This window comes from Pelodiscus sinensis, chromosome 2 (genome assembly GCF_049634645.1).
Source record: "Pelodiscus sinensis isolate JC-2024 chromosome 2, ASM4963464v1, whole genome shotgun sequence".
Classification (NCBI taxonomy): Eukaryota; Metazoa; Chordata; order Testudines; family Trionychidae; genus Pelodiscus; species Pelodiscus sinensis.
In genome coordinates, this window is record NC_134712.1 from 146194604 (window position 1) to 146215981 (window position 21378).

Sequence of the window (21378 nt, forward strand, 5' to 3'; positions counted from 1 at the left end):
GCTGCTGCTTTCTGTCCTGTGAGAGCAGGGGCTTATGAAGCCCCTGGAAACAGTAATTGAAACCAATGATACGGGATGTGAAGATGACCTGGAGAAGGATTTCTGACCTTTGAAGCAGATCTAAGAAGAGCAATATCTTAATGGCCGCGAGGCTCTCTGATCTCATTCTCCCAAGAGACATTCAGAACATTTCTGCAGCTTTCTCATTCTTAGAAACATTACTTTGAAGCACTTCTCAATAATGTTTATCCCCCACTTTCCTTATTTTTCCCCTTACTAGCTGTCCGATCTTCACTCCATTATTCATTTACCTCATTTGCTACTATTATTCTGTTGTCATCTCTTCAGTCTAGTTTCTTTGACTCTTCTTGCTTTTTGTGTTGTTAAGCTTCTCTTCCTCCTTCATCCCTAAAGCCCGTTTTTCTGACTGACATAGGAACAGTTTTCCCAAGGATTCTTCGTCACTGGCAACTTTCCTTATCCTAAAAGATATTCTGCAGGAACTTTTCCAGGAAGTTCTGTGACCTGTGTTTTGCAGGAGGTCAGACTAGATATGGGGCACACAAGATATAGCCCGTGGGCCAGATACGACTGCCAAGCCTTTTAATCCAGCCCGCAGCCAGCCTCTGCAGCTCAGAGCAGCTCCATAATGCTCAAAACATCAGGTTGCTTCCTGTGGCTCTCTGTACTGCACATGGAGGAGTGGGAGGACTTTGCAAGCTACCTCCGCCCCCTGGCAGCCCACCCCCTCCTGCCCCGCAACTCCCAATCCCTGTACCCCCCCATCATCCAAACTCCGTTTCAGATCCCACATCCTCTTCTGCGCCCGAATTACCTAACCCAAGCTCCCTTCTGCACCCTGCCTCTGTCCTAGCCCCCGCATCCTCTCCATAGAAAAGTGCAGCCCTTGACCATTTATCAAGATCTTGGAGTGGCCCCCCATTAAAAATTATTGCCCACCCCTGGACTAGATGATGCCAGTAGTTAGGAGTGGCCTGAGGCCAGCTGCGGCAGCTGGTGCTCCAGGCAGAAGGCGCGATCGGCGCCCCCACCTGCACAGCCATCAATGGCCATGATGTAATCATTGGGCGCCCAGGCGCCCAGTGGCGTCATCATCGGACACCCCGGGCCGGTAGCACCCTAGGCACCCGCCTAGTCTGCTTAGGCTCACGGGCCACCCCTGCCAGTAGTCCTTTCCAGCCTTGGAATCTATTAATAATGAACAATAGCATGGATATGATGAATCAGTCATATTGTTTGCCATCAGTTTCATCACAGGTAGTAGCCATTGCTATGAATCAGACCTTTTATCCATTACAGTTTTAATGTGCAAAATAACTGTAGGGCTAGGTCAGGGGTGTGCAATAACTGGCCCGCAGGCAGGAAGAGCTTTGCCAAGTTTAGCTGCTGGTGGGCTTCCGAGATGTTTTGTTGACCTGAGCATCTGCAGTTACAGACACTGCAGGAAGTGGGCCAGGCTACCACTTCCAGTAGCTCCAATTGTCCGGAAATGGTGAACCACCATCACTGGGAGCTGCAGGTGTCCATGCCTGCAGACGCTCAGGTAAACAAAGCATCTAGTGCCTCATGGGCTTGTTATAGCCCATTCCTGGGTGAGGTTGTGGGACTTCATCACAGCCCATAATAAGGGATAGCATGGGGCCATGTCTCCTGAGGGGGAACATGAAGGCAGCCTTCCTCAGCGAAGCAAATATTTCGCAAATTGCTCATTGCCCTGAAGGGAGCATGCCTGGCATAGGAAAAACAGAGCTGTGGCTCTGCCAGCTTCTTATTCCCTTTCAGACAAATTGCCATGACCAAAGTAGCTCCTGTTCTCTCTCCACTGCAATGGCTTCAGTTCTGGCTGGTTACACAACCTGCGTGAGGGAAATCATCTCTCTCTTTGCCACCCCCCTGTAGCCACTTAAGGGCGAGCTATACTCTAGCCCTGAGAATATATAACAAAATGCAGTCCTTAATCCAGTCCTATTGACATCAATAAGACCACTTCTGCAAGCAATGTGACTTATGTGGGAAAGTGCTTGCAGGATCAGGGCAAAAAATATATATATTCTAAGAATCTGTCTTTGCTACCTCTGTGCTAGTTGCAGAACAAGAGCATTGGTGCAGATTGTGTTTGTATAGTACTAACACAGTGGGGACTCATCCCAAGTGGAGTCTTTTGGCACATTCCTACATTGTAAACATCCTTCTAATTAAGCATCTTTGGCTCCTACAAAACTGACTTCAGGATAAAATAATATCAAAATCCCATTTAATTTTTGTAGTAGAAACTTCCAACAGTACATGTAGCATACAGCATTGACTGTCATGTCCATGCAATCTGGAGAGTTAGTGCCTCAAAAAAATGCTAGTGTTTGACTTGGTCAATTTTTATATTAGGTTCAGTAAAGGGTGACTGTTAAGTCATGTACTATGCAGAAAAGCTGCTGAAAGTCTTCAGCCAGTATCTGTCTTTTCAGTGCAAGGAGTGTAGATGATATTACGTGGAAAAGGTCAGCCTTTAAATTGAGTGGTGGCTATGTATCACTTCAGGCTCTCAATGATTCTCTCTGAATTCTCCCACGTTGCTTTCTAAAAGAAGGGATCAATATATATATATAAATCAACTTGCCCTCAAAAGCCAGTGACATCCCTATCTGAGCAACAGTTATGGGAGGAGTATCTACAAACCACCACTAGGTGGGCCACTGATTCTGAACTATTAAATCTGAGAAAAAAACTTTCAAAACACAGGTTTCTAATTTTACATATGTTATTGCCTACACAATTAAACAAAAACAAAATAAGACACACATAAAATAAATCAAATGAGAATAAAGTGGGTTTCTAGAATTAGCAAATTATCCATTTGATTAAACCACCTCAAATAAATCAACAATTCCTTATACACTCTATGTAACTTGAGAAGACAATGATCTTGTTACCTATCAGCCCTCAGACTACCAAACATTGTCATTTTCAATGCCATTGGCTATTTTTATGTTCCAGAAAAAAATATGATACAGTGCGGAGGTGTCAAATCACTCCCTGCTCTGTGTCTCAAATTTTGCTGAAACAAAAGGAAAAACTATGTAGCACTTTAAAGACTAACAAGATGGTTTAATAGGTGATGAGCTTTCAAAAGCTCATCACCTATTAAACCATCTTGTTAGTCTTTAAAGTGCTACATAGTTTTTCTTTTTGTTTTAGCAAGATCAGACTAACACAGCTACTTCTCTATTAATATTCAACATATTTTGCTGAAGTTAATTCTGAGATTACAACTCTGATGCTGATTGAGGCAGTCTGCTCAAATTACTCATGGTTAGAAAGTAGTTAGTTTCTTTCTTCCCCAATATAAGGTGATAAGAAACATTTCAGTACAACTCAAGATGATCCTACATTTGTATTTTAAAAGTAACAAATTTAGGTGAAAATAACCAGTTTTCTCAAGATTAAACACATATCCTTTTGAAACTTTTATTAAGAGAACATTACAATAAAACATTTATATAATATGTCATATTTCTTATTCAGAATCAGGTTAATTTTCAAACAGCTTAGCTAAAGATTCTGGCTTGTAGGCTGAGCAGCCCTTTTCCTCTAAAAAGAGTCACCAGATTTCTAACTGTCCTCTTTTTGGCAGCTTAATGTGAATGTTTTTCCATCACAAGGACTGTACCACAATTCCATAGAAGGAAGAGTCACATTTTTTCCAATACAAAGTCTAGCAGCTAACAATAAAAAAAATGTTTTTCTCTTTTAACTGCAGATCTTTTTTTGGAGCATTAAGCAAGTACATCAGGGATCTCTAGGAAAGAAAGCCAGCACTTTGTCATACAATGAATCTCTTTAATAGTTTTCTCCCCAAACTATCTCATTTCTGATTACAGGAACTACATGTGCAAGTATCATTCCCTGCAATCCCTCCATCAGAACACTTCTCTAATAGCAAAAATAGGATGGCCCTTAACTGAAGTCAGTTGTCATGTAGGCAGTAATTTATAAAAAATGTCCTTATGGGCCACACAAACGGAAGATGCGTATCCTTATTCCTATGCAGAGACACTCTCTTTCAGATCAATTTCTGGGTTGTTTTCCTACCTTCTTTCTGAGTCAAATTTGTATCTTATTTTAGAAATCAAACCTTTCATTCCAGCTTGTTTCTCTCCTAATGCGGCTAAATATTTAGAATGCCTCATATCCAGATTCCACAGTAAAACGATTGACTTGAAAATACTGAGATCTTTATATTATTACATACCTCTTAGCATGATTTTAAATCAGGACCCAGGATCAACTGTTGATATTGAGCAATCTTATCTCTAGCCCACAACAAATATTCATTTGATTTTTTTTTTTGGTGGGGGGGGATACATTCCTGATTATTATTTAAATTAGCTAAGGAAGGCCTTCGCGACAGGAATTTAGAAAATTTGTCTAAAGTTGTTAAGGTGGTCTGTATGAATGAGTGATTATACTTTTATTTTTAACAACAACCATGGTGTATAGGACAGTGATTTTTAGGACAGCATATGGGCATCCCCATATTCACAACTGTCATGTAATTTTTATATATTTTGTACAAATTATGCCTTGTAAAGAATCATTCTAAAAGTCTTGTTCTCCTAGACATTCATATCTTGTTGGTTTGTATGTGCTGTCACTGTATGTGAAGTTATGAAGTTTCACTGTGTTTGTGCTATTGAAACATCTTGGGAGGTTGAAAACAGCTACAAGCACCCTTTTAAGTGGAGGAATAAAAAGACCAAGCAGAGGAAATGCGCACACTCACAATGATTATCCCAAGAATAATGGAAACCTCTCAGAGATAGCACTACAGAGTAACAAGACCACTGTCTTCTCAAGTTGCATAGAGTGTATAAGCAATTGTTGGGGGTTTTTTTGAGGTGGTTTAGTGACTACACTGCAAGAGAACTTTCCAGCAAGTTGAAAGAAAATATAAAATGGGAAAATGGCATCATGACTGCACTGCATTTTCCCTACAATAACACACATGAAAGTATCTCAGGACAAAGACAGAAAGGGGAGGGAAGAAGAAGGTGAGGGGATTACTGCTCCTAGTTAGGAAAGAAGGAAGCTTGTCTGTGTATGTGAAAGCTAACCTACTTGTACTATCTAAGGGTATGTCTACACAGCAGCATTATTTTGGAATAACAAGTGTTATTCTGAATTAACATAGTGTGTGTCTACACAACAACCCTTTATTTTGAAATAATGTCAAGCTGGAGGACCTCTTACTCTGACTCCTGGTAACCCTCATTTCATGAAGAGTAAGGAAAGTTGAAGGAAGAGTGTTCTTCCTGCTGTGTAAACAGCACCAAAAGCCGAATTAAGCTATTTTGACTTAACCTAGGCAATTGACGTATCTGAAGTTGTGTTGCTTAATTCAGTTTTAGCCCTGGTATGTAGATGTACTGTAACTGTGCGAGACACTGTTTGACTCAAACCCTAACTAGCACATTAGGCTTAGAGTGTGGTTTTGTTTTATTTCCTATGGTAATCTACTTTGATCTGTTTGCTATAGCTTATCATCACTTAAAAGCTATCTTTCTGTAGTTAATAAATCTGTTTTATTTTACCTAACATACTGTGTATTGTTTGAAGTGAAAAGGGGATAAATCTCAGCTTGGGAGCAAGAGTTGGTGCATGTCCACTTCCCTGTGGCAGACTGGGTAATAAATTTATACTAGTCAGGCCAGAACAGTACAGGTCTGGAGTCTTAGGCTAGGGAGCCAAGAGTATTTTGGCTGTAGATTGTCTATTGTGCTTTCATGAATGATCTGGCCAGCCACTCATGAACATAGGTGAGTGTGGTCCCTACCTGTGGACCTGGTGTGAGTGCAAGCTTGAAAGGCTTTGCAGCTTGTCACAATATCACAATGCCAGAGGGAACCCAGATTGGTGAGACGGAGAGCTCACCGGTATCTCAGTTCCAGATGGCATCTCACAGCACACAGCATTGTTTTCAGATTCTGTGAGTTCTATCCACAGTTGCTGTTTTGCATTCCAAAACACACACACACCTCACAAGCCTCCTACTAGAGTTAAAAGCATTTGCAAGAGATAACATAAGAACATAAGAACGGCCATACTGGGTCAGACCAAAGGTCCATCTAGCCCAGTATCCTGTCTACCGACAGTGGCCAGCACCAGGTGCCCCAGAGAGGGTGGACCAAAGACAATGATCAAGCAATTTGTCTCCTGCCATCCCTCTCCAGCCTCTGACAAACAGAGGCCAAGGACACCATTTTATCCCCTGGCTAATAGCCTTTTATGGACCTAACCTCCATGCATTTATCCAGCTTCTCTTTAAACTCTATTATAGTCCTAGCCTTCACAGCCTCCTCTGGCAAGGAGTTCCACAGGTTGACAACACGCTGTGTGAAGGAGAACTTTCTTTTATTAGTTTTAAACTTGCTACCCATTAATTTCATTTGGTGTCCTCTAGTTCTTCTATTATGGGAACTAATAAATAACTTTTCTTTATCAGCCCTCTCCACACCACTCATGATATTATAGACCTCTATCATATCCCCCCTCAGTCTCCTCTTTTCTAAACTGAAAAGTCCCAGTCGTTTTAACCTCTCCTCATATGGGACCCGTTCCAAACCCCTAATCATTTTAGTTGCCCTTTTCTGAACCCTTTCCAAGGCCAAAATATCTTTTTTGAGGTGAGGAGACCACATCTGTACACAGTATTCAAGATGTGGGCGTACCATAGTTTTATACAAGGGCAGTAAGATATTCTGGGTCTTATTTTCTATCCCTTTCCTAATAATTCCTAGCATCCTATTTCCCTTTTTGACCGCCGCTGCACTCTGTGTGGAAGTTTTCAGAGAACTGTCCACGATAACGCCAAGATCTCTTTCCTGATTTGTTGTAGCCAAATTAGCCCCCATCATACTGTACGTATAGTTGGGGTTATTTTTCCCGATGTGCATTACTTTACACTTATCCACATTAAATTTCATTTGCCATTTTGTTGCCCAATCACTCAGTTTGGTGAGATCTTCTTGGAGTCCCTCACAGTCTGCTTCTGTCTTGACTATCCTAAACAGTTTGGTATCATCTGCAAACTTTACTACCTCACTCCTTACCCCTTTCTCCAGATCATTTATGAATAAGTTGAAAAGGATTGGTCCCAGGACTGATCCTTGGGGTACACCACTAGTTACCCCTCTCCATTCTGAAAATTTAGCATTTATTCCTACCCTTTGTTTCCTGTCTTTTAACCAGTTCTCAATCCAAGAAAGGACCTTCCCTCTTATCCCATGGCCATGTAATTTACACAAGAGCCTTTGGTGAGGGACCTTGTCAAAGGCTTTCTGAAAATCCAAGTATACTATATCTACTGGATCCCCCTTGTCTGCATGTTTGTTAACCCCTTCAAAGAACTCTAATAGATTAGTAAGACAGGATTTCCCTTTACAGAAACCATGTTGACTTTTGTCCAACAAATTATATTCTTCTACATGCTTCACAATTTTATTCTTTACTATTGTTTCGACTAATTTGCCCGGTACTGAAGTTAGATATGCCCCTGCTAATACAAATTGGAAAAGAAAGGAAAAAATCCAAAAGTTGATACATATACAGCCCAGTGATGTGGTTTCATTCAGCTTGGTTGAAAAGGTTAGATGGGTTTGCTGTTTTCGGGGGATTGAGTTTTTACTTGTAGAAGTTGACATTCGAAAGTTGCATGTTTCTGGACTCCCACAGCTGGGAGTGTTGAGGTGGGGTGGGTTCTTTGTCAGGCATGACAACACTGCCTGGTTACTGTTCAGCAATCAGCAGCAGCTATTGCAGCACCTTTGGCATACAAACTAGCCAGGGTTTGAAGCCAGCAGACAGTAGTCAGGCTTCTTCATTTCCAACAGCTTTAGAAGAAGACGGTCTGAGTGGCTCCCTGGAGAGTCTGAACAGGGCTCTCTTCTTCCATTGTTTCACAATCATGTAAACATAGCTTCTCTCTCATTCTAGTAATTTTTGCATTTGGGAAGTCCACAGATCAAAAAATAGTTTCTGTCAGGAGGTTTCTGGGTATTTAGAAACATTTGAGGTCAGTCTAGACAAAAAAGTCCCCACTCAAAAATAATTTTAAAAATGCAAGACTAGCAGAAAAGTGGCATAGAAATCACAGGAAAGCACCCACACATTGTTTCAGCAAGACAGTTCCTGTTCCATAGATGAACGCTTATAACATCCCCTTTATACTTTGGTCCTTGGCAGCAAAGCTTTGAACAGCATTTTGGACACACAAAATCTGGGTGAAATTTAGACTTTAAGGCAGTGAAGGCAAAGAATCTTTTTCTCTACAGATCACCATGTTAGGGTTCAGATTTTACCTGGAGACCTATTGCCTCACATCTAGAAAACTTGCTGAAGGCAATCAGTCTGCACGCAGGAAACTGTGGTTTTTTTAAACACATAAATGTGCTTTCAAAATAATCAAAACATGAACCAGTCTCATGTTCCACACGGAAACTTTAAAATTGTGCTTCTTTTCTTAGCTTATCATGTTTTTTCTGTTTTCTTTCCAGGGACCAGAAGGACCTTCTGGATCTAAGGGAGAACTTGGTATTCCTGGTCGACCTGTACGTGTTAAGATTTTTCAGATAGAATAAAAATATCAGTTTACTTCAGTACAAACACTAAAGTGTTTCTTTTCTTTTCAGGGTCGCCCAGGATTGAATGGACTGAAAGGTGTAAAAGGTGAACGGGGTGTAACGTTATATGTAAGTTCTACTGTGATACTGGAATTCATTGTAAACAAGAATATAATTCTGGGTTGAGGCTAATAGATATGAATCTGTTCCAGGAATAAAAGCAGCTTTCAATACCTAGAAATGCTAACATGATCATGCCATTTCTCCTGATAAATAATAATTCAGCCCTGATTTCTGTAATCCTAACTCCAGTAGAGCAGTGTATATACTTGTATGAGTGGTTATATTGACTTCAGTGAAATATTCAGGTAAGTGCTACTCTAAGGGCATATCTATACTTACTGAAATATCGATGCTCCAGAGGACGATCTTCTGACATTCAATTTAGCGGGTCTAGTGTAGACCCATAAATTGAACGCTGTCGGCAAACCCCACTGGTGTCCAGTACCCTTCCGTTTGTGAGGAGTAAGGGAAGCTGATGGGAATGTGCATGTTCCCATCAGCCTCCTGCTGTATGGGCGCTACCACGGCTCAGCTTAAGTTAAGCCAACTCCAGCCATGCATTTTGCGTAGCTGGAGTTGTGTACCTTAAGCTGACCTTCCTGGTCTAGGACAGACAGGCCTAAGTGTGGCTCAGTAAGGCCCAAGATAATGATAGTTATTGCCACAAGCTATGGGCTTCATCTTTCAAACACCTTTATCTACCATTACCTACCACAAATTCTCAGGGGAGACCCCTGACGATAGTAAACTCCTCACAGATAAGAAGTGTGTGCAGGATTGGGCCCTATAAGACTTGCACATTAACATTTTACAGTTATTGAATTAAAAAATGCTTTTGAGTTTGATAAACAAAACTCCTAATTCTGCAACCCTGATTGGCTTCTAGTAGCACTCATGCTAGTAGCCTTTGAGCAAGTGCTACTCAGCATAAATAAAAAGTTTCAGAACAGCATTTTCCATTGCCATAGAACATCTGATGTAGTAATTCGTATCGGAGCTCTTGTATCATCTTAGGATGTGTCTATGCTTGAAAAATTAGTTCTGGTACATATACTGCTTTAATACCAGCGACAATACAGCTGCTTCAGTATTGTGCTATTAGAGAAGACAAGTCTCAGAAGGGTAGCCATGTTAGTCTGTAACTTTAAAAAACACTAAGTAGTCCTAGTATCATGAGTTTTCATGGGCAAAACCCTCATGAATCCCCATCTTTAGATGAGCTCGAATGGAAGAAGTGGGTTTTGCCCACAAAAGCTCATCATGCTATATATATTTTTGATAGTCTCTAAGATGCCACTGGAAGATGTTAGGGAAGATAAGGAGCAGGTATCTCCTCCCTCCCTCCCGAACTCTGTGTACACCAGCAGCTACACTGCTGGTTTACTAGAGCAATTAGTACCAGTATTGTACAAAAGACCTTATGGCTACGTCTACATTAGCATCCCTTTCCGGAAAAGGGATGCTAATGAGACGAGTCAGAATTGCAAATCCGCGGGGGATTTAAATATCCCCCACGGCATTTGCAATTACATGGCTGCCGCTTTTTTCTGGCTTGGGGATAAGCCAGAGAAAAGCGCCAGTCTAGATGTGATTCTCCGGAAAATAAGCCCTTTTCCGGAGGATTTCAAGTAGGAATAAGAAATCCTCCGGAAAAGGGCTTATTTTCCGGAGAATCGCGTCTAGACTGGCGCTTTTCTCCGGCTTATCTCCAAGCCGGAAAAAAGTGGCAGCCATGTAAATGCAAATGCCGCGGGGGATATTTAAATCCCCCGCGGATTTGCAATTCCGACTCGTCTCATTAGCATCCCTTTTCCGGAAAGGGATGCCAATGTAGACGTAGCCTATATGTTTAAGTTCACATCAGAAATATCCCAGTGCATTACACTGTTGGTGGAATCTGTTACAGTTTTATGTTTCAATTGACTACGCTGTGAGTTTATTATATTCATGAACTGCCCTTCTGGAGTGACTCATTTAAAAAATATTCCACACAAGGTTCAAAGCTCAAGTGTGAATCCTTCATAATACAGGTTGAACCTCTCTAGTCTGGAACTCTCGGGACCTGACAGGTGCCAAGCCAGAGAATTAGTCAAACCACAGGTCAATATTGTCTAGCAGCATTATGAACACTTCCACTGCTTACTGGGCTCTTAGAAGACATTGAGGTATAAATCAGAGCTAAATAACATCACAGAACACTGAGCACCAGAACTGGTGGCTATAAGCAAACTTTATGGAACAATGGGAAACTTAGCCACTCATGTGATAACTGGATATCCAGCTAACTAAAATCATCCTGGACCATGGATGTTGCCAACCAAAGAGTGCCGGATTAGAGAGGTTCAATCTGTAGTTGTGAATGCAGATGATAATAATGTCCTAGTTGGCAAAAAGAAGATAGAAGTAACTTGATTAGTGTACCTCCCTGGAGAGTAAATGCCAGGTGCTTAAGAGCTTTTTCATCAAACAAAGTTGTTGGAAGCTGAAACCAGACAAATTTAAATTAGAAATTATGCACAAATTTCCTACAGTGAGAGTGATTAACGAACTACCAAAGGGAAGTGGTAGAGTTTCCATCTCTTGAAATCTTTGTCAAGACTGGATGCCTTTCTCCAAGACAGCCGATAGCTAAATACAAATTAATGGGCTCAATATGGGGGTTACTGGGTGAAGTTTTATGGCCTGTGATATATACAAGGTCAGCCTATATGACCTAATAATCCCTTCTGGCTTAATTCTGTGAATTTGTTTCATTTCCATCAGATGAGAGGCTCTTATTACCAGGTGCAACTGTTCTAAATAATTTGAGTTCTCATGCATTAGCCAACCTTGTCCATTTAGATGGGAAAAGAAGCCAGCTATGGCAATACACAGGCACATCATCTCTGTCTTCTCCTCCTCTTTCTGCATTCATCCATTATGCCTCTCTGTATCCCTTCTTACAGCTTGTATTAGCTTTTCTGCTTAGCCCCCAGATGAAGGATGTTGTTCCCATCTGGTGGAGTAAGCAAGGAACTGCGGGGTGGGGATCTGTCAAGGGCTAGATCCAGTATGTGGACACAGGGCTTCTGCATAGATGTAGCATTCAGTGTTATAGGTTGGGCTAAATTCTGGACTCGGCTATGGTCGTGTAAATCCAGATTAAATCTGTTGATGTCAGTGCAGTAGCCCATTGTTTATATTGCAGTTTCTGAGTGTGTAGAGTGCTGACTGAATCTCTCATCCTAGGGCTAGGATTTATTTTACAGACATTCTGCATTTAAATGTCCAGTTGTCTGAATGGCATTTGAACAGTGTAATTTGTCAGCGTATATCTCTCAGTAGTTTTATATCCCAAAAGAGAGTTTTCTGGGGAACAAATGGAGCTTTTTTATATGTAATTCTGTGTTTTGTTTGTTTGTTCTGAAAGCAAAATCTTTGGGCAATTTTCCTGTCCATGAAATATTGTGAGGGCCAATCTTAGAATCCATACTTTCTTTTTATGGGCAAATATTTGTACAAGAAAATGCTCTGTCTCCCCTCCGGCCAGTTGGCACAAAGCGCGATGTTCAAATTGGCCCATGCACTTTATCTGTCAGCTGGCACTGCAGACTGAAAGGTTCTAAATAATAAATGTCTTTCCTCCCTTGTTTTGCCTTCCCAGGGTCTCCCTGGATTGCCTGGGCCCCCAGGACCTCCTGGACCTCCAGGGGCTATAATTTACATCAAAGGAGTAAGTACTATGGGTATTAATGATTCATCTGTGGAGACTTGCCCTTATTGCAGTAAAACACAGCTCATGAAATGGGCTGTAAAGTGAAACCTTGAGATTGTTTCAGATCATGCTGGTTTGCAGGTGGATTTCCAGCTGGTGTGTATAGGACAGCATCTCCTGCACACAGATGTTAGAAGTATTTTTCTTTAAGGGGCTAACCCCCATCCACATAGGCCAGCACCCGTTGGCAGACCATAGCACCCAACCCAAGAATGTTCTTCACAGGTGAGCCAGAAAATCCATTTAGGATGAGGAGATTTTTGTGCTGTGGAAGGGTCCTTTGTCTGTCACCCTCTATAAAATTTGGGGTTTTTAATTGCTGTATCATCCTCCTCATTATCATCCTCTGTATTTACTGAATTCATTTTCCTCCACATTTTGAATAGACGGTTTTTCCAATTTCTCCTAGACCTTACTGCAAAATGCCAGTAAGTTATATACAGATTGTGTTTCTACCAAATATGCAAGTGCATGGCCATGAGAACAAGTGGCACAAGCACATGTTCTATGCACGTTTTAGCTCTCTGCATTCTCTTCTGCTTTGCTCTCTGCCTTGGTAATGTCATATGTCTAATGTACACCATGACATAGGACTGAGCCTTTAAGATAACAGAGTGATTTTCAAATACTTTTATACTCAACAATGAATGCCTTATAGACTGTCTGAGAGGTGTAAACATCATTGTAACCTTTTGTCTTAAAGCTCTTGTAACATCGTTCTTTTGTTTTGCTTTTGAACACAGATTAGAGCCAAAGGGTGGTTTCTTGTTACTAAAAAATTGTCCTTGGAAACCTAAGCGTTTCTACTGATTTTAAGGGGGTGGCTCTTTATTTCTTTTACTTCTTATACAGTACCTCTCTGTCCACAATCAGAAGAAAGTTGCCTAATCCCTTTGAATGTCAGGATATGCAGAGCATACATCAAACAAACACACACATTCACAAACAAGGAAACAAACAAATCTTCTTTTGTCTTCCATGAGTTTACATTCCAATTGTTCCATTCACATGCTGTGATGTCTAGCTCAAACCACCCAGAACTTTGTGCCAGAGCATTACTGTTCTGCCTCACCAAGAATGAGTATTGCTGTTGCCAAACTATGTGCTAAGCTACTGGATACACCCACTTGTCTGCTTTGCCATCAAACTTTTCAGGGCTCTGCCAGTCTAAACCTTGCCTTGCAGGTAACAGTTAACATCAATGCCCCAAGTTCCCAAGAAACCTTTCCTTGCAGTGTCCAATCCATTTCACTGGACACTGTATGTCTACACTAGCAAGAAGATCGACCCTCCGGAGATTGATCTTCTAGCATTGATTTAGTGGGTCTAATGTAGACCCATAAATCAAACACTGAGAGCAGCCCCCACTGATGTCCAATACTCCTTGTTCTGTGAGGAGAAAGGGAAGTCAACAGGAGTGTGTGCTCCCATCAGCCTCCTGCTGTGTGGCTGCCACCATGGCTTGGCTTAAGGTAAGCCGACTCCAGCTACACATTTTGCATAGCTAGAATTGCGTATCTTAAACCGACCTGCCTGTTTTAGTGGGGACCAAGCCTGAGAAGTTAAGCTTACTGCCTGCAAAGAGACAGAGCTCACACCAGCCAGTTAGGTTAGCTGAAGATTCATGTTTCATTTTCATACACACCACTGAGATGGTACTCTAAACATGAGTAAGTTTATTAGCATAGGCTTCCGTGATTTGAGGTAAGAGAGAAAGAGACATGAAAGGTTACAAACAAAATAAACCACACATTCTAGTGATTAAAATTGTAAGTGCAGGTTACACTCTTTGTCTAAGCAGCCTTTTCACCTATAATCAGTTCCTGGATGCTTCAATACACTTGGCTGAAGAATCCATCTTTCTGAGATTTCAAGAGCTCTGGTTTCAGATGATGGATGTCCAAATAACTTTCTGTTTCTGTGTATGTTTCCCAAAGTCCATTGTCTCTGTTTCAAGGGCCAGGAAATCTTTCTGGGGGAACAGCCTCCATTTCCCATAGGGATTGTTCCATTGTGTGGTCATCTCCCCCACTTGCTAGTTTGGTGGTTCTCTTCACCTTGTATGTAAATTTAGTGCCATTTTTCCTGTGCTTGACTTGCTCCGTTTATATTGGCAACAGTCAAGCAAGTGAAACAACATCCCTTTGGCCAGAACAGGCTAGGCTCATGCACATCCTGGACTTATACCATGCAGTAATATTAATGCCAAACATGTTACCAGTTTGCACGTGACACCTTTTAGAATCAGATTGATAATGAGTTGGGGCAATAAGTGTTTCTGGCTTGATGTGAATTGCAGTATTGTGTACCCTCTGGCACCTGGGAGCTCCCTAGGTCCCACATGCAAATATGTTTTGCCTCATAAAACTCAAGGAGAGTAATACTACACTGCCACCCTAGTTCGGACTACTCATTGCAGGAGGAGTAACGGTAGTTCGAATTAGAAGCTTTAATTCGAACTATCTAGCTAGCACATGCCGCGTGTAGCTGTGGGCAGGTAGTTCGAACTACGGGGCATTTAAAAATGGTGGCGCCCGGGAACATGCAAATAAAGCCCAGGATATTTAAATCCCAGGTTTCATTTGCAAGTTTGAATGCCTACATTAGCCACCCTAGTTCGAACTAGGGTGGCAGTGTAGACATACCTGGAGTGACATCCTGACTCTGCAGAAGTCAACAGCAAAACTTCTGTTGACTTCAGCAGAACTGGGATTTTGCCTAGAATGTCTGGAGCGTTGATGTGGCACTAAGTGTTAGAGGACCTAACAGGGCTTGTTTTTATTAAATCACAAAAAAGACCTCTCTCAATAAACTGTCAACTAGTCTGAGTGTCACTAGGTCTTTCCTTAGGGTCATATGGTGGCATACAGCCACGGGCTGAATAGGCAAGCAGCATGGGACATGGGAAAGGATTGTGCCTCAGGGAAATGTCTATACTGCTATTAAACAACCACATCTGTTTCGGGTTCATAGGGTTGCAGGGCTGTTGGAAGATATTTGGGCTCAGGATCTGGGACCCTTTCCCCTCACAGGATCCCCCTTCAGCCTGAACCCAAACATCTACAGTACAGTTAAGCATCCCCATAGCCCAAGCCCAACAATCCCACGTCAGCTAATATGAGCCAGTTGTGGGTGTCTTACTCAGCATGGACATATTGTTAGACATAATGTTCTCTAACTACAGACCCAGCCATAGACCCACTGAAATGAACTCTGTACAGTGAGTGTTGTAGAACTGGACCTTTTCATGCAGCAGCTGCATGGTGGAATTCTTAAATATCTGAATAAAGAGCAATTAATATTAACAAGAATAATAATTCATGTTGTGCAATGTTTTATCCACTGAACCAACATTAATTCTCATAATAACTTTAGGAGGTGGGTTATTTAGTCCTTATTTTACAGGCAGGCAGTACATTTACCTGACATACTCAAGATCACAGCAGGAAGTAGTGTCTGAGCCAGGAATAGAACTAAAAAGTTCCTGGCTCCCATCTCATGCTTGGATGGCACCTATCTTTCTGTCTCTTGCCTTTATCTACAGCTTCCAGGTGTATAAAACCTCCACTGCTATGTGTTAATATTTGATGAAGAGCACTGCAAACACAATCTGTTATCTTAAAAATCAAATTCTGCTCTCCATTACACTGATGCAAATCCAGAATAATTCTAATGTGTTGGGATTGAGGGCATGTCTATGCTAGGAAATTATTTTGAAATAACTTATTTCAAAATAATAACTCCCAAACTAACTATTTCAAAATAACATGTCCACACTACAGAGAAGCCTCAAAATTATACCAAGGCAGGTTCCCTTAATGTGGATGTGTTACCTCGACTTAGAGCCCCAGGAAGCACTGGGGAGTCATTACTTTGAATGAGTCTGGGGAATAGTTATTTTGAAATAGGCATTATTCCTTGTGGAAAGCAGGAGTTAGTATTTCAAAATAACCAGCCCCTTATTTCAAAACAACAGGCTTGGTAGTGTGGACGCTCCGCCTGTTGTTTTCAAAATAACTCCCTAGTATAGACCAGGGCTGAGTTACCTTAGATTTATACTAGCATAACTGAAAATAGAATTTTGGTTGATGTTGCAAGAATGCATGTTTTACATCTTATCAAAAGCATGCTGCATGTTGAAGAATGCACAACACTGAGTAAGTCTTAACTGGCTAATATTTGAACATTAGCAATTTGACTAATACAAGTTAAACTATTAATTATATGTTCTGTGGTAGCATACAAAAGCACTCACCAGAATCAGGGCCCTGTTATGCTAAGTGATCTATAAATATAAGTTAATTTGTATAGATAATATTCTGAATCTATTTCTTTACACGTAGGTTGGCACTGCTCATCCTGGAAACCAAGACGCTAACATTCATGGTAAACTATTGGATTTTTTTTTATGCTTGTAGAGATGTATTGGATCAAATATGACCCTAGTTGTAGTGACCAAAAGTCTAAGCCATCTCTTGGCTATTAGGTGACCTATATTATAAAAAATGATTTGCGGTCTCAGTTGTGTTTTTACTAAACTTGTGGCTACCTCCCTAAGCCCACCAATACTGTTGGTACAAATTAGCACCCTATTGGCAGTGTTTGATGTAGAGGCTATGAAGTGATATGAGCCATGGGACTGAACTACCTTTTTTCTCAGTGCTGGTATCTCATGGCCAGGGATAAGGTGCACACAACTGGCAGGATGAGGTGAGACTGTAGTCCCAGCCATGTTTATGTGTTCTCTGTCATAGCCAGCTATAGACATATATGAAATGTGCACTTACATAATCTGTGTTCTGGGAGCACATCTCAACAGCAAACTGTAATGTTAACCTAATTCAACTTCCCTAATTCAACTTCCCCCTTCTTCTGAAGGGGAGAAGAGATTTGAACAGAGACCTACCACCTTTTAGGGGAGTGCCTTAGTCATGGGCTTCTAGTCATGCTAATGCTATCTTCTGGCCCCATTAATATTTAATTATTCATTTGAAGTTGAACAACTTCAAAAGGAAATATTGAAGGAAGCCCAGGTCAGCATCTCCCCCTAGCTAGCTTAGGCAGCTCCCCACCTAGCCTGCTGGCTTTGTGGATTGCAGTCTGAAGTGCCTTTCTCTCCCATTCATTGTACTGGGAACCTAGACACTAGTGTTCCCTCTAACTTTTTCTGTCCTTGGGCGGGTTGAATTTTCTTTTGCGTGGTTTGAAATTGGAAGATCAATATTGAGGTAGTGTATGGATGTGCACCACTAATACAAACAAAATCATATGTGTGTGTGTTTTATTTTTTTCAATAGTCTATTTTATTTATATAAAATATCATAAGCACTGCTCCTTGTTAACGATCACTTGTTTTAATATGTTTTCTTCCACACCTATGGACTGTTTAAAAAATATTATATATGATATATCTTATTTTTTTAAACAGACCATAGGTGTGGAAGAAAATATATTAAAACAAGAGATAGTTAACAAGGAGCAATGCTTATGATAATTAATATGAAATCAAATAAAAAATAAAATTAACACTATCCTTGGAGTACAGGTATCGTCCTTTCTAACAATTCAAGCTAGTAAACACACCAAAATGCATATTATCCACACAAAGCTCAGCTTTAAGATGCTAAACAAATCTATGAGCCAACTAGAAATAGTCATGCTTTTCTTGACAATACTAATACAATATTTACTAGCACTGGAAAGGAGAGTAAAAGGCATTCACTAAGGCTTCTACAGGTTCTCTGGGGAATGTTTAGAATCCATGCTATACAAGAACAAATGAAACAGAGACCTGTAAAAACAGATAAAAGTTCTCCTGATTTGAAACTTTCACCTTGTGTGTGTCACCAACTCAAAGAGTAGGAACCCCAGAACAAATTAACACATGGCTCCAGGGTTTATAGACAGATTCATCTTTCAAAGCAATTGCAAATATGTTTTCATCTTACAGAACAATTACCATCAAACCTAGTAGGGATGTTGGATAGTGTGTAATTGAATAATCGTCATGCACTTTTCCCTTGTTGATGTCAGTGAAATGGCCCTTGTGATCCACTGGTGCCTTCAGCACCATTGAGAAGTACCTCTTGCGATTTATGTATTCCTTCGGAAGGTGGTCAGGTGCCAAGAGAGGGATGTATGTTCCATCTGTTGCCCCACCACAGTTAGGGAACCCCATCATGGCAAAGCCCTCCACTATATCTTCTATGTTTCCCAGAGTCAGTACCCTCTGTAGCAGAAGGGCATTGATTGGCTTGGTGACTGTGATCACAAAGGCGCCCGCTGTAGATATCCCCACTTCAAACTGATTCCCAACTAACTGGTAGCTGTCTTGCATTGCAAACTTCCACAGGGCAATTGCTGCTCACTTCTCCACTGTCAGAGAGGGTCTCATTCTAGCATTCTTGTGCTTCAGAGTCGGGGGAAGCAATTTGCAAACTTACCTGTATGAGGCCTTACTCATGCAAAAGCTTTTAAGCCACTATTCATTGTCCTATAGCTGCATTAATACGTGGTTCCACCAGTCTGTGCTTGTCTGATGGCACCAGAACCAGCGTTTCACTGTGTCTAGAGGATCGAATGCCGGTGGCATTTGCCAGTCATTCTAGTGCTTCACAGAAGAATATGTTCATGGCCTCCTAGGGTTCTTCTTTGTTCCAGTGGACCCTGGACACACTCTGAACATACTCCAGCATAAAGCTCACCATAGTTAATATAACTGCTATAATACTTCGATACTCAGTAGAATCCACAGTAGGTTCCAGGCTTACACTGCTCTAGTGTCTGTGTAGATAGCTAGGAGGCATAAAGGGCACAAAGAGACTGCTTTCAAGCAGGGATGGAGGGAGGAGACTAATGCATTATGGGACGCTGATGGCATGTATCCAGAATTACTCACTGCATAATTTTGGTCCCACCGTGCACTGGGAGCATAACCCAGCATAGAAAGGGTGCAGAAACTGTGGCATAACTACCCACAGTTCACTGTTCTCAAAGTCAACAGTAGCCTCCCTACTGGGGATGCTCTTCTCCAAGCTTCTTGTGCACATTTAGGGACATGCACCGTCAACTTTACAAAAGCAGGTGCTAAAAAGTCGACCTTAATACATTTGACTTTATCTTGTACTGTAGATATGGCCTCACAGGCAGTCAATGATAAATAGTTTTGTTGGTCTCAGACAAAGAAGTTATTCGTTGCTATACATAGGCAGTGGCACAGGAGGTAGAAGTCCAGGGGGTGCTGTAGCACTCCCAAGTTTTGCTCCCAGTGTCCTGGCTGCCAACTCTGAGCCCCTGCTGCCCTGATCCTGCCCCCTACCTTGGTGCCCCTGCTGCTCAGACACTCTGTTGCCAGACCCAGGTCCCACTTGGCTGCTGGCCCCGCATACGTGGTCTCGGCTGCTGGCCCCATACCCGGAGCTCTACACTCACTCTAGCTGTGGCCCCAGCCTCCACTGCATTATCCTTGCCTGAGTCACCTCTCTTCCACCAGAGCCACGGTCCTGCTCGCAGTCCTAGCTTTAGGGGTGAGGTGAGGACATGGACATGGGTTGGGGGATGCAGTTTGGCATCCCCATTCCAAAAACTTTTCCAGCATCACTGGCTCTGTGATAAGAAATTCAAGTGCCAGAGCCATTAAGCACAGAGATACACCTCTACCCTTTGGCAGTGCTTTCTCTCCAGTAATCGCAGAGCAATGGATGCAGGCCAAAAAGGTAAACCAGTCTGTTTTTGGCTTATTCAGGCAGGCCTGGGGAGAGAGCTGAAGAGAGACACACCCTTGAAGAGGGATTATTACAGGTTCTAGAGGCAAAGAGGAAATGGTAGTCCTTTTGACATGTCATCAGAAGGGAGAAGGGATCCGTGGCTCTTAAATAGTTATAGGAAAAGCTGGGGCAGCTTATAATGAGGGGAAGGATCCCCAAAGTTTGAATAAACAGCCATGTGTTTAGAGCCCTTCCCCAGACCTTTGGTGGTTTGGCCATCATGAACACAGTATCTGTTACATCACATTTGTAAATTGTACATTGCAATAAATCTCATATGCTAACAATACATTTCATTTTCTGGCAATATTTTATGGCAGGTATGAAAGGAGAGTTAGGCGCCTGGGGACCACTTGGCCCACCAGGCTTAAAAGGTGAAAAAGGAGAGCAAGGCTCACCTGGACTACCAGGTATTGTAAATATGATTGTAGTGCATAACATGTGCTTTTCGAGTGGGTTTATTTTAAGAACTGCAAAATATCTAATGCATTTTAAATTTTATTTATTTCCTTAACTTGACAGGGGTTCAAGTTACTCACAGTTTATGAAGACCCTGATCCTGCAGGGTACTTAAGTCTATGGCTAACTTTAAACATCAGCATAGTCTCACATCTGTTTGAAGTTAGGCATCTGCTTAGATTCCTTGCTGAATTTGTGAATAAATCCCTAAGGGTATGTCTACACTGCCACCCTAGTTCGAACTAGGGTGGCTAATGTAGGCATTCGAACTTGCAAATGAAGCCCGGGCTTTATTTGCATATTCCCGGGTGCCGCCATTTTTAAATACCCCATAGTTCGAACTACCTGCCTGCGGCTACACGCGGCACGGACTAAGTAGTTCGAATTAAAGCTCCTAATTCAAACTACCGTTAAACCTCCTTGCAGGATATTTAAATCCCGGGCTTCATTTGCAAGTTCGAATGCCTACATTAGCCACTCTAGTTCGAACTAAGGTGGCAGTGTAGACATACCATAAGCCCTATAATATTAATATTGTCTGATTTGTGATTTTTTTCATACAAATGTTTAGAAAGATCTGACTTGTCAGTATGTTAAACTGGTTTGAAGGCCACCAAGTACTTCACATGACGTTGTCAGCCAATTGTGATGAAGTCTAGTGCAACATAGTTATTGACTTCTGTGTTCGATGCAAACATTTTGT

General features: G+C 41.6%; 1 protein-coding gene across 3 annotated transcripts in view; it reads left to right on the forward strand.

Annotated features, from left to right (window-relative positions):
• COL15A1 (collagen type XV alpha 1 chain) overlaps positions 1–21378 on the forward strand; it is a 275709-nt gene that overhangs the window by 211590 nt on the left and 42741 nt on the right. For 2 of the 3 annotated variants that reach the window (XM_075921580.1, XM_075921579.1), the window contains 6 exons: positions 8568–8621; positions 8703–8762; positions 12340–12408; positions 12837–12878; positions 16794–16836; positions 20537–20626. In XM_075921580.1, coding sequence (XP_075777695.1) covers positions 8568–8621; positions 8703–8762; positions 12340–12408; positions 12837–12878; positions 16794–16836; positions 20537–20626 — 358 coding nt within the window. The remainder of the gene's footprint in view (positions 1–8567; positions 8622–8702; positions 8763–12339; positions 12409–12836; positions 12879–16793; positions 16837–20536; positions 20627–21378) is intronic. The other variant, XM_075921581.1, reaches the window with a different exon arrangement.